Here is a 15,296-nt window from a genome sequence, read left to right as displayed (position 1 = left end):
TTTAATTTATAATTTAATTGCAAAACATTTTCTTTCGTTTTAAGCTTGATTTTCATATTCAATCTATGCATTACTCGCTTTAAGATCAATTATTCATTTGTATTATTACTTGTTGTATGTTTTTGCTATGATTTTTTATTTAATTTCTGTTCGTTTTGGGTTCCATTTATTCTTTAATAGTAATTTCTGGTCGTTTTGAGTTTGAATTTTAACAGGTATTCGTATCAACTGAGCTTATGTTTAAAATGGCCTTTACTTTTCTTTGAAAAACTTATTTTTTGGAAAGTTTTTTTTAAATTAATTTAAAAGCAAATAAGGAGAGGTATGTTCATAAAAAAAGAACAAGAATAAAATTTACTTAGAAAAAAAAACACAACTAAAACAGGCTATATTCCAAACCACGAAGGAATTCCAGGTCGATTCTGGTCAACTTTCTGCCTTTCCCTGAACACTTTTTTTGCTTCTTCAACTTGATTCTTCTGTTTTTCATATACATCTTCTCCTTCTGGAAATAACTCTGGAAATTCAAAAGTTTCATCCTTTGCCTAAAACAAAGAGGAAAGAGGACTTAATGATCTAAGGAAACATAATAGTAATAGCAGCAGAGTCTGTCGGACTATAAGTATAAACAAAACTTTAACCCATACTCTTTTGTGAGAACTAAAGAAAAAGTATTCTGCTCCTCTGGAAATAATATCCACCAAAATAAAACTCCCCTTATCCCCACCCCAAAAAAACTTTTTATGAAAGTTTTGACTCGGTCCTCCAACTATGAGAAAAAAAGGTTAGACTTACCGTAACTACGCATAAAATTCGTCGCCATTAAATGAAATCTACTAACTGGGAGATATTAGCTTCACTTCAGGTTTCGGTTGCCCTCTGTATAATCTTACACGGTTGTTTTCAGGACTGAAGATTCGTGATGAGCTGGGAGTAACCAACATAGGGAATTATACAGGTAGATAAGAATGTTGTGGTAAGGTAAGTATATGAATATGTCTCCTGTTCGTTTCTATTGGAAGTCTTCACACTTTTTAAAGAAAATTTTTCTTCACACTTTGCTTGTTACCTGTAGCTGTTACTTGTTACCTTGTAGGCAACAAGTAACAGTTAAGCAGCTAAGAGTAACAAGGTGGAGTTAGCAGGGAATTTTAAGGGGGGTGTTGACTTAAATAAATAGACTTGAAGTTTCCCCAAGTTGTCAAAAACACATATGTGCAATAACTATGGAACTGCTTAGAGTATTTAGTTGAAACTTTTAAGGAAAGATGAGGTGGTTATATCAGGAACAGCTAAGGGCGGTACGTTGAAACGTTCAGAGCTTTAGTTGGGGATGCGGAACTAAAGCATAAGACAAAGTGTGCATCCCGGTTGTCAAAAAGGCGCATCTGCAATATCTCAGGAATGGCAAAGTACATTAAGTTGAAACTTTCAGGGAATGTTAAACTAAATGAAAAGACACTATGTGAAACAAGGCTCTCAAAAGGGGGCATCTGATAGCACAAAATACACTCTGGTTTCTAAAAGGCGTAAGCAGCGTTATCCCTACTTCTTTTTTGTGGTAATTTGTCTTAGTTCTAAGTTTGACTTGAATATTCATTGTAATTGTGTTCCTTTTGGGTCTCTTCTGTTTACTGATTGTAATTTCTGTGTGTTTTAAGCTTTAATTATTATTTGAGTTTATTTCTGTTCATCTTTGCTCTAATTTAGCTGTTTACTTTTCTTTCAAGCACTTCTGTTGTGGAAAAAGTTTTTTAAACTCACATATATGAAACAGCTATTAAAAGCTAGCATTTAAAGCTGTGGTTTGCAAATATTTATGAAGAAGCAGAGCTAAATTAAGATTATAACCCGTTAGTTCAGGAGGAGGCGTTCAAATTTTACCAGAAAGCAGACAAGTTAAGTCTGCATGAGGAGACCATCATCATGGAGACTGCCTGATCTTAATACAGAACATTTAATATACGCAGAAAAATATATAATTTCCAGCTCTCACCAAGGTTATGTAAGCCATTTTATAATCATCATCTTTGACAATATAATTCTTCTCATTCTTTCTGAATCTTCCTGAAAGAGAAATAAGCAGAAGTAAACAAATATACAAAGAGAAGCATAGACCGTTTACGATTCAGTCAACTTCTTAGGCTCAGCAAGCAGCTCATTAGAGCTAAATGAGCTCTCAGTTTTGAAAAATATTTTACACCATCCATTTACAAAGAAGCAGTGAAAACTAACGAATGGTAAACTCTACTGATTTTAACTAAATGCATCAATTATTGGGTTGAAAAGTTCTGATTTTTTTTCTGCTGCATACATGTTCCAGCATTGAAAATGTATTAACTACATTGAATTCCAAAACTAGCAAAATCTATCTTGAGATCTATTACTCAATGGGCTTTTTTCATTTTGAGGCATTACTTCCCTTGGCTAAGATTGGCTATAAACGAAAAAAGAACAGGTGAATCAAGTGAAAACATGTTAATTTGAGAATCAATCAAGAACTTTAACCACGAAATCATTAGTACTTATTCAGCCTTACCACATCAATGAAGTTTAAATTGATAACAATATTTGTCTACACAGTTCTTTGTCAGTTTTGTTGAAATATGTTGATCTCCAACAATTTACAATGTGAACAAATACCTATATATTCCTTTTTTGGAACTGACAAATTTTGGAACATCTTAATGTAGAGCAATTCATAGATCAATAAAGAAAAACTGCTTTAAGCTCTTTTGTTTTTGTAATCTGGTTTTGTGAATGGACATTTTAGATATCATAGGTAGATCCTTTTTTTGCACAGCTGCAGTGTCTTGTCAAAATCATTTTTTACTATAAAAAGTATCTGACTATAAGAAAAGTGACAAAATGTTGTGACAAAACAGCCTAAGCATTTTTCTTGTCTTGCTGGCAAAAACAAACTTTGAGCAATACTGGAGATACTTGTACATTTTACCCAATTAGCACACTAAGGCATATTATGCAGTCCTGTCCATGTAAGATGTGCCCCCCCCCCCGCCAAGAGAGGCAGCAAATGGGATCTTGACTATGGCAGTCAATAACAAGGATATGGTTCAATAATACATATGCTATGGTTCAATAATACTATTACTTAACAAAGGGGGAGAAGTTAGGTCAATAACAAGAATATTAGTTTTATCTTCACAGAACAAAAGACCAAAACAGTAAAATTCATTAAATAAGTGAAAGAAAGTTCCTTCAATTCCACCCTGCATTCTATTTATATTCTAAAAAAATTTGGCATAATTTGCTGAAGCCATATCTTTGCTCTTGAATATACAGACTGTATTAACTTTATGCTATGGTTCAATAATACTATTACTTAACAAAGGGGGAAAGGTTGGGTCAATAACGAGAATATTAGTTTTATTTTCACAGAACAGAAGACCAAAACAGTAAAATTCATTAAATAAGTGAAAGAAAGTTCCTTCAAATCTACCCTGCATTCTATTATATTCTAAATAAATTTGGCATAATTTTCTGAAGCCATATCTTTGCTCTTGAATACACAGACTGTTTTAACTTTAAGCTAGTTTTCAATAATAGGCCTACTATTACTGAACAAAGGGGGAGAAGTTAGGTCGATGCTGATATTGAGGCTATTAAAATTTTCTTATAAAAGGATTGGGTGTCTCTGAGTCAGAAAATACAAACAGACTTTTGGAGTGGGTGAGTATGAAGGCTCTGAAATAAGGGCATAATGAGACAAACCTATGGCTTATTCCATTTCTGATTAATAAATAATGTCCAAAATTTTTAAGATTTGGACCAACTGTTTACAACCAATAATTAATGCTTCAGCTATCCAGGGAGAAAATTTTCGCCATTTAATTTTATTGTTTAGTCAAAACAGTATGCAGGGTTCGGACAGGTCGGTTCGTTTCAAATTCTAGGCTCTGTCCTATTTTTATAGGATTTTCCGGGCCCAAACATAGGCCAAATATAGGATTCGGAAGTCCTCGGGATCAGATCTTTGGTACATGGCGTGGGATGCCTGGTCATATAAATTCGTCATTTCCCGAGTTTTTGCATTCATTTTTTTTTTTTTTTTTGTTATTTAAAATACAAACTGTACAAATAGTAAAAAACAGTAAAAAATCAGATACACATACTGTGCCAACGATTGACTGATACAGGTAAAATATTTGGAATCCCTTTCGCTGCTTCTTGGGCATCAATTTCGATATGAGGTCAGTTTTTCTCTTTGCAAGAGACTGCTTCATTCTCGCAAATTCCACCATCTGCTCTCTTCCGCTTGTTCTGAACTTCACAGCTCCTTCGAGCAAAGAAACAGCTAGGGCAATGTACATGGAACTCTTGGACTCGGCAGCCTTCTTCATTCTGTCGGGCGCTTCCTGAAATAGAGTATCTGCTACTGTTCTCTTTTCTTGCTCTGATGCTCTTAAGTTTTTTCCTTTTGCTTTCCAGGTCTCCTATTTCTTTTTTTTTGTCGTGGACCTCCTGCAACTTCCGCTTTCTGTCCTCTTCGAAAGCTGCTTTCTCCTTCTCAGATAGCTCTTCTTTTATCTTTTCATCCAGATTGTTGATACCGAGACCGTGCGGAACGTGCAAGATTCAACAGCTCTTTTATAATAACAAACCATTCTGTTTTCCTCCATAAAGCTTCAACGTGTCAAATATCATGAGTCTCGCATCCAGAACGCGTTCAGACATCAAGGCCTGGTCTTCACTGAGAATCCTACCAGAACGCGAGAACCCATGCTCAACATCTGCGCTGCCATGCAACAACGTCAGCACCTTTTGATAAGCTTGGTAAGTTCCGGGTACTTGCTGTCCCTGCGCTCATTCACCAGTCCAGAATAATGGCTCCGAAAATGATCGATCCGAGTAAAGTCCTCTCGGGGTCCCATTTCCGTTCCCAAAAGCAGCCACTCAGCCTGGGCGACGTCTGAGCTTACTCCAATCGCAATCTCGCGTGCCACAACCGCTCTGTCTGCAATGCTTCTTGAATCCTTCATGTTGATCGGACTCAAACAGCGTAAAGCCTCTAGAAAACCATGCTTTTCTAAAGGACATTTGTTCAAAATATGGCGAATACCCGCAACAAAATGTTTTCGCACATTGACATAGAAAATGGTTCCATATTTTCTGAAACTATGGGCTGTTCTGCAAATTTTTCAGCAAGGTTCAACATTTCTGGTGAGAAATTTTCAGTCTCGGTCACGAAAACCGGAGTAAAGAGCCGTCCGCAAAGCGTTACAACTAGCCTTTTGATCTCTGAGTGCAGAACATGAATGAGAGGCTCTTCTTTCTGGAACAGTTGGATGAAACTCATGAACAGATCTGCTGTTCTTGAGTTTGTGAAACTCATGAACACTCATGAATAGTTCAATGGCTGACATAATCTTCCTATACAGGTCATCACTTGTCGCGTGGCCCATAAAACTTTTGCATAAATGTCTGCTCTGGATGTTGTTTCTGTATGAGGACCAATGTCGAACACGTATATGAAACTCTTTCATACCAGCGTTGTTGGTTTTCTTGTCATATTCTAGTACAAAATAAGACTGAATGGCCTTCACAAGCATTTGCTTACAGTAAGGATGCAGCACATCAGTGGTCAGATACATGAGTTTCTTTGCACATAGGGACATTCTGTCGGGGATCTTACCGGGGAACATAGCATGGAAGGTTGTGACAATATAGTCCGAAGAGTTAACAGACATGGAACTTTGAACCGTCTGAAGTGCCCATATTAACTCAGCTTTACAAACGGCATCACGCTCACAAAACATGTTTGTACCAACTAATGGTTTATCCTTGGTTGTTTCATCCAACTCAAGATTGTCCGGTCAGGTGAAGCTGTAGTGGATGTAGTTGAGCAGTAACTGCGGCTTTGTGTTCTGCAGATTACGCATGTTGGTTTAGCTGAGCAGCCCCAGCTGTGCTCACAAGATTTTTCAAGCAGAGTTTGCAAAAGAACGAGTACTGGTTGTTCCCAGTCTTACACCATTTCCCAATCTTTCTACCGCTGCAATTCGTCTTAGCAAGCCATGAACTATTGAACTTGGTAAGCCCCATACTTAATTACCAAGCATTCCCTGCAAAATAGCATCCCGCGATTAAAAGGCCATAAAAAGAAAAAATGTGGATATGTCCAAAACTGGGCCGTATTCACATCAGCCTTGCCTTTTATAGCGTTCAGCCAGGAAACGCATAAGTTGCAAGAACTCACAGTCTCATTAAGCAGAGACTGCTAGCCTATATACTGATCTTTGCTCATTTTGGACAGGCCCAACATGACAAAAACAAAACATAGGCTATTAAGTCAACACAACAGCATAGACCAGGCAGAAGCAGCTTACTAATCCCAACACAAAGCATTAGTTAAGTTCAAACAGCTCAACAGTTGTAATTAATTATTGATCTACACCAAAAGACAGCACAGTCTACAAGCAGAGTCAAAAGCAAAGAAAAGCACATCTTGGCTTACTTAATGAGCAATGAAAATTGCATATAATGACCAAATTTCTTGGTGCTCTTCAACCGAAAATATAGGAATAATAGTATTTTAGCCAAAATATAGGCATTTTATAGAGATGCATTAAAATATAGGAATTTATTGGAATTTATAGGCGAGTCCGAACCCTGAGTATGGCTCGTTAACTTTCTATCCTACCTCCCAACAGACAGGAAAAAAAACAGTTTCTCTAAGTAAAGCAGCTAAAGTTAAAGAACTTGACAAGCATATAGATAGTTCTGCCATATAAAAAGGGTTTGGTCTGGTTGCAGCCAAAAGCATAATTTTACTCTATTCTTTATAAATTGGTTTGAAAATTGTTTGATTTGCTAGCATTTTGCACTATTTTACATCTACTAAGGAATCAAATTCCAAGAAAAAAAAATATTCAAAGTTGATCTTACCTTGCATCATGTTAACTTTAACTGTTACTGGTTTAATGTTGTAGATTTTCTCCAAGTAATTTCTAACGTCATATTCCGTCATTTCATTGGATACCATCAGATGTACATTATTGGGAGGAATCGCTTTGGCTGGCTTAACTACTTTCATCCAAAAGTTAGGCAAAAATACACGAAGCTGAGGATTTCCTCTTTGGTACAAAGGGTATCTAGAAGATTAATAAAGCAAATTAGAGAAAGAAAGTTAATTAAATACAATTGAAAAACTTTGGCTGCAGGCCAATATTTTTTATCAGAAATAAGCAAGTAGAGGCAAACATATGTTTGACCACAAAGAGGCAATATTTTTTTTTTCTATGGAGGGAAGGTGTTGAACATCCAGATGAAGAAAGAGCCTTTTTGTCCTGAATTTCAAAGTTTTTTTGGGGGGTTCCTGGAGAACATTTTGAGAAAGGGTACCTCCAATCTCTCCAAATTACTTACAGTATACTGTCATGAAGGCTTCAACTATACACGGAGTCTTAATAGTCTTTCAAGATTAATGTTCATGGACTTGGGACCATTCCCTATGGTTCTAACTGTGAGGTGTTGTAGGGCCACCATTCTACTTTGGTTTTCAAATCATACAGATTGAGTATCCTTGGGTGATTCTAGTTCAAATAGAATGCAATGTGCCAAGTTTTCAGCAAAAAATTCAATGCTGGGAGGAGCAGAGAGGGAAGCTGGAGTGGCAAAGGCCCAATTTGTACCTCCAAAAACAAAGATTTAAAATGCTTGCATGATTCTACTTTCAACAAGTTGCAATATACATACCTTTCTGCCAAAAATTATAATTAAATTTATTTTTCCTGTTATCAATAATTCCCCAACAGTCAAGTTTCAATTCCAAAAACTTTTAAAATAGTGTATCTCATGACCAAACTTTTGTACAAAATATTAATGTCATACAGTCTTTTCACCTCTTAATGAATTATGGATCAGTATTGTACAACAATTAAATTTCCCTTAAATCAAAAGTTGATTTTCTTCCAAAGGGCTCTAATATAACTATATAAGAAATGAGCAAAAGAATAAGCTCCAATTTCTTTATCAATGAGAGAACTATTGAAGTTTAGAAAGCAAATTTTATACCACTCCAGTCCACTCCTCTGTCTTAATCACAAACACAGAAAATAAGATATCAATTCAAGCAACAAACAGAAATGCCTTGTGGCAATAGATGGCAGCATTTTTTGGACCCATGGGAAATGCTGCATTTATGGATCCCAGATTTTGTTCAACTATGGAAAAACACCCTGCATCTTGGCTAGTCTATTTTTGATGTCTTCACTGCATCCAACATCCTTACTAATAATTTAACCAAGATTAGTGAAGCTATTCACTCACTCAATTTTCTTTTTACCCAGCATCACCTCTTCATCCTTGTTAATTCCCAATTTAAGAAACTTATTCTCCTTAATATTAATTTAGATACCCATTCTAAGCATCAGAACTCTCAAAAGCTATAAAAATCTTATCTATTTTCTAAATTTTATCTAGGACACTCAAATCATTCATGTAATCTGAGGCTGGAAGAGTTTTCCCATTCCATTTAATATGATGCTCTCTCATGATGTTTTTTGTGTTGTTTAGAAGAAAATCCACCAAAATAACCCCATGAAAGTGGGAATAAGGTATAGCCTTGTTTAACTTCTGATTTTACGCCAAACTATGGGGCAATAGTGGCCACCTTCTTCTGGTGCCCCTGAGTATATTGGGCTTAAAGTGAGAGCTGGGGGGAAGGCACTGTGGTCTCTGGATGTGTGTGGTCTAGGACTGGTGTCACAGCCTGGAGCCTGCCTGGTAAAATATCTAGTTTCTTGAACTGCCATTCAACATTTTTTTTAATTTTTTTTTTATTCAGTTTATACAGCAGATGTCTTGGCCCAAATATCTGCATTGTATTTTCATTTTTGCTGGCTGGAAGTATCCTAATTTTCTTCTTTTCAAGATTTTTTTGTCATCTTGTCTGTGGTCTCAGAAACTATTTAAGATTAAACAGCATAAAAAATGTGGCCTAGGATATGTTGGTTTGCAATTGACGTAAATCCTTGGAAAAAGGGAAACCCCACTAGGCACAACCTAAATTGTTTGTAGTTGGTCAGTATCAACAATAAACTATGGAGGATGAGATAGGCCAAGGCACAACCTATTGGCTCTCTTGATGTTGGGAAGTCAAAACCATATTAATATGTGCCAATAGCTGGTACATTACCTTGCAAAACTGTATTCAAGACTATTAAATGTATTGACAGGAGCTTGAAAGCACCTTTCCAGCAGCCTAATTTGAAGTATGGACTAGTCTACCCTATATTCATTCTTGAAATTTTTATTCATTTACACATAGGCTAACACAAGAGCTTCTTAAGTTAACAAAACCTACTAAACTGTAATGCTACCTCAATTAACTATTTGAACAAATCTAAGACAAAATTCTTGTCTATAAGCTTTTTGCTAGCCTATATTTAAAAGCAGTTGAGTAAGGTGAATTGAATTTACAGGGGTGCATCTAGAGCCTTAATGATTTCCTGGGAAGAAACTTTGAAGCATCTACATCTGCTCCTTCTGGCTCTAGAGGGCACTGACATTTGATAACCTTTAATAATTGTTGTGCTATAAAAGTGAAAAATTTGCAAAACAAATCTTCTGTTAAATGTTTCTGGGCTCTGATGATTTAAGCATTCTATATGAAAATGTTAGCAAAATGAATAAGCTTTTAGTGGTTTTGTAAGTTCAGGATGCAAGAATAAATTTGAAAATTCATGTTAAGAAGACTGAGTTGCTAAGACTAGGAATAAGTGAAGGTGATGTTGAGTAACAAGAACATTGATCAAGTGGACAGCTTCACTTACCTAGGTAGTATCATCAATTAAGATGATGGGTGTAGTGAAGATGTTAGAAATAAAATAGCCAAGGTGCTTATTCACAGTTGAATTTAGTTGGGAAAATAGGAAGGTAAGTCTGCAAACCAAGATTAGAAAACTGGAAGCTATAGTGATGGCAGCAGTCAAGTGTGGTTCTGAAGCAAGGATGCCCTGAAAAACAGAGAATTCTTGTTCTTGAATATTGACTGGTCATCCCAAGCTACATCCAGGATAGTTTTCTGTACCAATATTTTACTGATACCACAAGACTCCCAAGTGATACCACTCCCCATGTACTAGACTTGGTGATCACAAAATCTCCAAATAACATAGTAGATCTTAAGATACTGCTACTAGGTAAAAGTGACTATGTAGTTATGTCTCTATCAATGAATGTAAGTACACCAGTGACCTCTGGTTGTAAATTTTATTATGATTGCAGTAAGGGTCAATATGATGAAATTCAAGACTTTATCCATTCTATTTCTATTGTTGAGGAGCTTCAGTCTAGTAATGCAGATGTGGATATTGCTTTTGAGTTTATCCAAGAGATATAAGAGAAGCATGTGATAGGTTCATTCTGCATTATTACATAAAAGAAGGTACAAGAAAAAAAAAGACAAATGCAAAAATTCGTACTTGATGCTAGTAGTGATAAAAATAAACAATGGAGATAGTATATGTTGGAAAAAAAATGAAGATCTGTGGTTGTGAAATCACTTGAATTGTCAATCATTTCTAACATTCAAAGGTGTCCAAAGAAGTTTCAGCAGTGTGTTAATAGAAACAAGACCAATTTGTGCATTTCTGATGATACAGCTACTAGTGAATTAATAAACAATGACCAGAAAAAGGCTGATGTATTTAATCAAGTGTTTTTGCCAGCTTTTGTAAATCCAAATGATGTCCATGCATGCAGTCCAACCCATTTTACCAAATGTTTCAGCAGACAAATTGCCCCTTGATGACTCTGATATTTCTTAAGAGCAGTTTTTAAAAATTCTCCATGACATTTCCTTTAATAAAGCTCCACATATAGATGGTATTTCTAATGCTTTTCTTCATAAGACAGCCATGTGTTTAGCTGAGCCTCTTGTGATTTTGTTTAACCATTGTCTATTGAGTGGTAAATGTCCCTTAGCATGGAAAAAAGCAGTTGTAAAACCACTCCATGAAGGAGGATCTAAGTCCCAATATGGACATTATCATCAAATTTCAAACACCTCAATTTTTTTAGAGTTCTTGAAAAGATTAATGCATATTAGGTATATTAATCTTAGAGGAGGAGTGTGTGCAGCTGTTTTGGCCTCAGGCAGCTTGGTGCTGCGGTGAGTTGTTAGTAGTAGTAGTAGTATATTAGGTACAGGATTACTTTGAGTGAAATAAATTATGGCATCTGTCACAACATGGTTTCAGAAAAAAAAGGTCATGCAATATGCAGTTGCTAGAAGTTGTAAAAGAATTCCAGAATATGGCTGATTTTGGTTTGAAGTTTGATTGCTTGTACATTGCCTTCAGTAAAGTTTTTGACAAAGTTTCAGTTAGTTGGTTGCTCGAAAAATGTGAAAAGTATGAGCTAGGCAGTAGAACTTTAGCGTGGATTAAAGACTAATTATCAGGTCATTCACAGCAAGTTATAGTTGGTAGTGCACTTACAAGTGAGACCCTAGTTTTGAGTGGTCTGCAACAAGGCAGTTGTATGGGCCCAGTGTTATTTTGTGTGTTTGTCAATGATTTGCCTGAAGTATTTTGTCACTCCACTGTCAAACTGTTTGCAGATGATGTAAAACTGTATAAAAGTGTTACCTCCCTGGTAGATGTCACCCTTATTCAAGAGGATCTGAATGCCCTAAATGATTGGTGTAAATTGAACTCCATATTTGTAAACCATCAAAAATATTTTGTACTTCATTACTTTTTGAAAAGCTCAACTTATCATTATTTTCTTGGTGATATACCTGTTTTATTGGTAGATTCAGAAAGGAATTTAGGTATTCACTTTGATAACCAGTTGAAGTTTCACAAGCATGTGCCAACAATTTTGCAAAATGCTAATTACAGTCTGCTTCAAATTAAGAGAAGTTTCAGGAAATTTAACCTTCACACTTTTATGACACTATACAAGACAATAGTATGCCTGATGGTAGAATGTTGTTCCTCTGTATGGTATCTGACATGAAAATGTGACTTGCAGCAAATTGAAAAGGTTCAATATTGGGCATTAAAGTTTGTGATATTTGATTCATTTATGATATCAGTGTCAACTGCAATGTTTGGGACTTCCTTCTCTGGAATTATAATGGGATAGGATTGACCTGATCAATATGTTCTGTTTTATGAAGGGTGTTGATAATGAGGACTGGGCTGATTTCTTCAAACTTAGTCATTACCCAGCCACTCACCAAAACTTGTATAAACTGTTTCAGCCATGAGTGCACAAGAAAATAGGTCAATGTACCTTTATTAATTGAGCAACAAAGCTTTGGAATAGTTTACCTGATACTTTAGTTTCTGTGGAAACATTTAAGAGTGCTATTGCTGAAACTGAATTCTATGGAAAACAGTTTCTGTAATACAGTTGTCTTTTACTGGTCAATATATTTTTGTTTTGCTGTTTTATCAGTCCTTTCTTGTGTTGTATTGCAACAAGCAATTATCACATCCTTTATTAAATAAAATAAAAAAATAAAAATCACAAATATTAAATATATTTTTTTCTTTTCAATTGCCAGTCAAACCAGACCACATTTTTAATTTATGCTGACAAATTATTGGTGAGAATTTCACCAAGAAGGCAGGGCTCTTGTTATTACCCTCACATTATATCATGCTGTAGTAAATTAGGAGTGGTCCAAAAACCCATCTCTATTTTTTTAGAATGCCAAAGAAAAGCAATCTTTCCCAAAAAAAGGTCTTTCACCCTAGGCCTAGTAGTATTTTTGGATAAGGTTTATATTCACGTAACTAGAAATAAACTTACTCTATAGTCAGAATTGCACCTTAAATTCCAATCTAATATTTATTTGAATTGGAAATGAACTTTACCCCCACCCCTACATATACCAATTCAGGGTATATTGAAATTCAGGTTATATATTAGCACATTATGGGGGGGGGGGGTAAAGTTAATTTCTGATTCAAATGAGTGTTAAATTTGAATTCAGGAAGCAATTCTGACAATAGAGGTAAGTTTGAACTTTACCTCAACCCCCTAATGTGCAAATATATACCCTGAATTGGTATATATAAATAGGGATGGGATAAAGTGTCAATATCTACGAAATCATATTATTGAGTTAGGACAAAAGTGAATACACCATTTAGTGCCTTTTTTTATGCTGATTACAGATATAATAAGCATTTCGGTAAAATTCTACTTTAGTTACTGTTGTCTATCTTGGAAAGGAGTTAGGTTAGGAAAATGAAACTTTCATGGATGGATCTACATGCTAAGGTTTGTCACGGGAATGTACTTTGAAGTACCTACCTCCACTCCTCCCCCCCTCTATATAATGGTAATTTACTGCACATTACTAGTTGTTTTAACTCACATTTCCTCCTATATTACTATCATAATTATAAATCACTGCTTACCTTACACAACTTCAGTTTTTAACCTTGTTCATTAAAATATATTCCAAAATCCTATTTAAATCCTAAACCATTTAATTTCCTATCCTTGCTGACTATTGTTATGGTATAATAAAACAAGGAAAACTTCTAAAGTAGAATTTTGGAAAATTTTGAGTTTGGGGGGAAAGGGGATTTCAATAACCTCTTCCCATGATATAACATGTCCTCTGAAGTTGATTCTGATGTTTTTAGCACTCTATCTTTTAGTGCTTTAGAAATATTTTAAAAGCTTCTAAAGTAGAATTTTGGAAATTTTTGAGTTTGGAGGGAAGGGGGATTTTAAAAACCTCTTCCCATGATATAATGTCTCCTCTGAAGTTGATTCTGATGTTTTTAGCACTCTATCTTTTAGTACTTTAGTAATACTTTAAAAGCTTCTAAAGTAGAATTTTAGGAAATTTTGAGTTTGGGTGGAAGAGGGATTTCAAAAACATCTTCCCATGACATAATTTGTCCTCTAAAAACGATTAGGTTATTTTTACTGGTCCCTCTTGTCAAATCCTTTCCCTAATTAATACAGTTTAAATGGTCTTATCAACACAGAGGTGTTTGGCATGTGCCTGCTACCCTCAAGGGTAAGGGTTTCTAGCTAAAGTAGAATTTTACCCCAAATGGTAAAATTCTACTTTAGCTACTTTTGGCTATCTTGGAAAGGGGTTAGGTTAGGAAAATGAAACTTTCAGGGATGGGTCTACAGGCTAAAATATGTCCCGGGAATGTATTTTGAAGTACCTACCTCTACTCCTTCTCCCTCTGGATGGTCCTGATATTTGCCTACATAACAGGTCTGTACCTATTGAAATTTTGACAAAAAAAACATTTTACCTTAATTTTCAGTTATCAGTTTCTTTTTCTCTGGCTTTAGCTCTGAAAATGCAATTTCAGTTATTTGAGCAGAATTTTAAGACATATAAATAGTTTATTTTCACAATTTAGGAAATGTTTTTGCATATCTTTAAAACCTTATAAATTGGGATTGAGCAAAGTTGTGAAGCTGAAAACAATTTTGTTGTACTTCATTTGAGCCGAAGATCTATTTTGCAAGGTTTCACTTCTATAGCTCCCATATTTTAAAGGTCATCAAGGGTCAGGACCCTCTAGAGGGAGAAGGAGTGGAGGTGGGTACTTCAAAATATCTTCCCATGACATACTTTAGCCTGTAGACCCATCCCTGAAAGTTTCATTTTGTTAACCTAACCCCTTTCCAAGATAGTCAACAGTAGCTAAAGTAGAATTTTACCTTTTTTTTAACTAAGCATGTGATACAAAGTAGGCCAACTTAAAGACATTTCCAGAAAACATACAGCCTTGTTGACATTTTAAAAATTTATTTCACAGTGTAGTCAATAATAATTACGCCGAAGTATCGTAAATGTATCGGTCGTGGTGTCGACAATTTGGATTGGCGGCGGCATGCCACTGGCAGGCCATACAATTATCTGTGGTGCCTAGGCGAAATTTATTCGTTGATTTAACGAATGTTTAGTGACGTGCGTCTCTTTTTGAGACTTCTCTAAAACTACCTTGCTGTTGACGACCTAGTAAATACCGACATTGGTGTTTACAGCTCATCATTGATAATAGTCAATATAAATACACTCATACAGAAAGATGTGCCAAAAACCTATTTCGATAATTTGAAGTGAACGATGTGCTAATTATGAAACTAGGGACTTAATAAGAAAACCATAATTATCGTAAAAAAAATGTTTCACCCTGTGGCCTGCCAAAATGGATCGTCTGGTTGTTACAATCATTCCAGCTCAGGTGAAAACTCTGCCCGCAATTGCATCAGTAGGTGGCATGGATAGTGACTTCCACATAGAAACTGCTGTTCATTGCTCCTAGGATAAATAT

At 35.5% G+C, this 15,296-nt stretch overlaps 1 protein-coding gene across 3 annotated transcripts; it reads right to left on the bottom strand.

The window, feature by feature from the left end:
- Positions 1–340: 340 nt before the first annotated feature.
- mRpL23 (mitochondrial ribosomal protein L23) lies at positions 341–14,799 on the bottom strand. Of its 3 annotated transcripts, none has more exons than XM_089106542.1 (4): positions 14,744–14,799; positions 6,907–7,112; positions 1,997–2,067; positions 341–545 (listed from the first exon to the last, which is right to left on the bottom strand). In XM_089106542.1, exons 1-4 carry the CDS (start codon positions 14,755–14,757, stop codon positions 387–389), a joined length of 450 nt encoding a protein of 149 aa, XP_088962668.1. In that variant the 5' UTR covers positions 14,758–14,799; the 3' UTR covers positions 341–386. The 3 variants fall into 3 exon arrangements, with proteins under 3 accessions (XP_088962668.1, XP_088962670.1, XP_088962669.1); XM_089106544.1 differs by having other exon boundaries at positions 14,680–14,762; XM_089106543.1 differs by lacking the exon at positions 14,744–14,799 and adding an exon at positions 9,795–9,977.
- Between the last annotated feature and the right edge of the window lie 497 nt (positions 14,800–15,296).

The sequence above is a fragment of the Artemia sp. Qi Xiang Cuo genome, chromosome 21 (assembly GCF_049724085.1).
Source record: "Artemia sp. Qi Xiang Cuo chromosome 21, ASM4972408v1, whole genome shotgun sequence".
NCBI lineage: Eukaryota > Metazoa > Arthropoda > Branchiopoda > Anostraca > Artemiidae > Artemia > Artemia sp. Qi Xiang Cuo.
The sequence above is the reverse complement of the archived record's forward strand: the minus strand, read 5'-3'. Positions and strand labels throughout refer to the sequence as shown.

Coding starts and splice junctions, on each gene's coding strand:
- mRpL23 (XM_089106542.1), bottom strand. Junction 2,068..6,906: donor TAAAGTTAACATGATGCAAG/GTAAGATCAACT, acceptor TTTCTCTTTCAG/GAAGATTCAGAAAGAATGAG. Junction 546..1,996: donor AAATGGCTTACATAACCTTG/GTGAGAGCTGGA, acceptor TCTTTGTTTTAG/GCAAAGGATGAAACTTTTGA.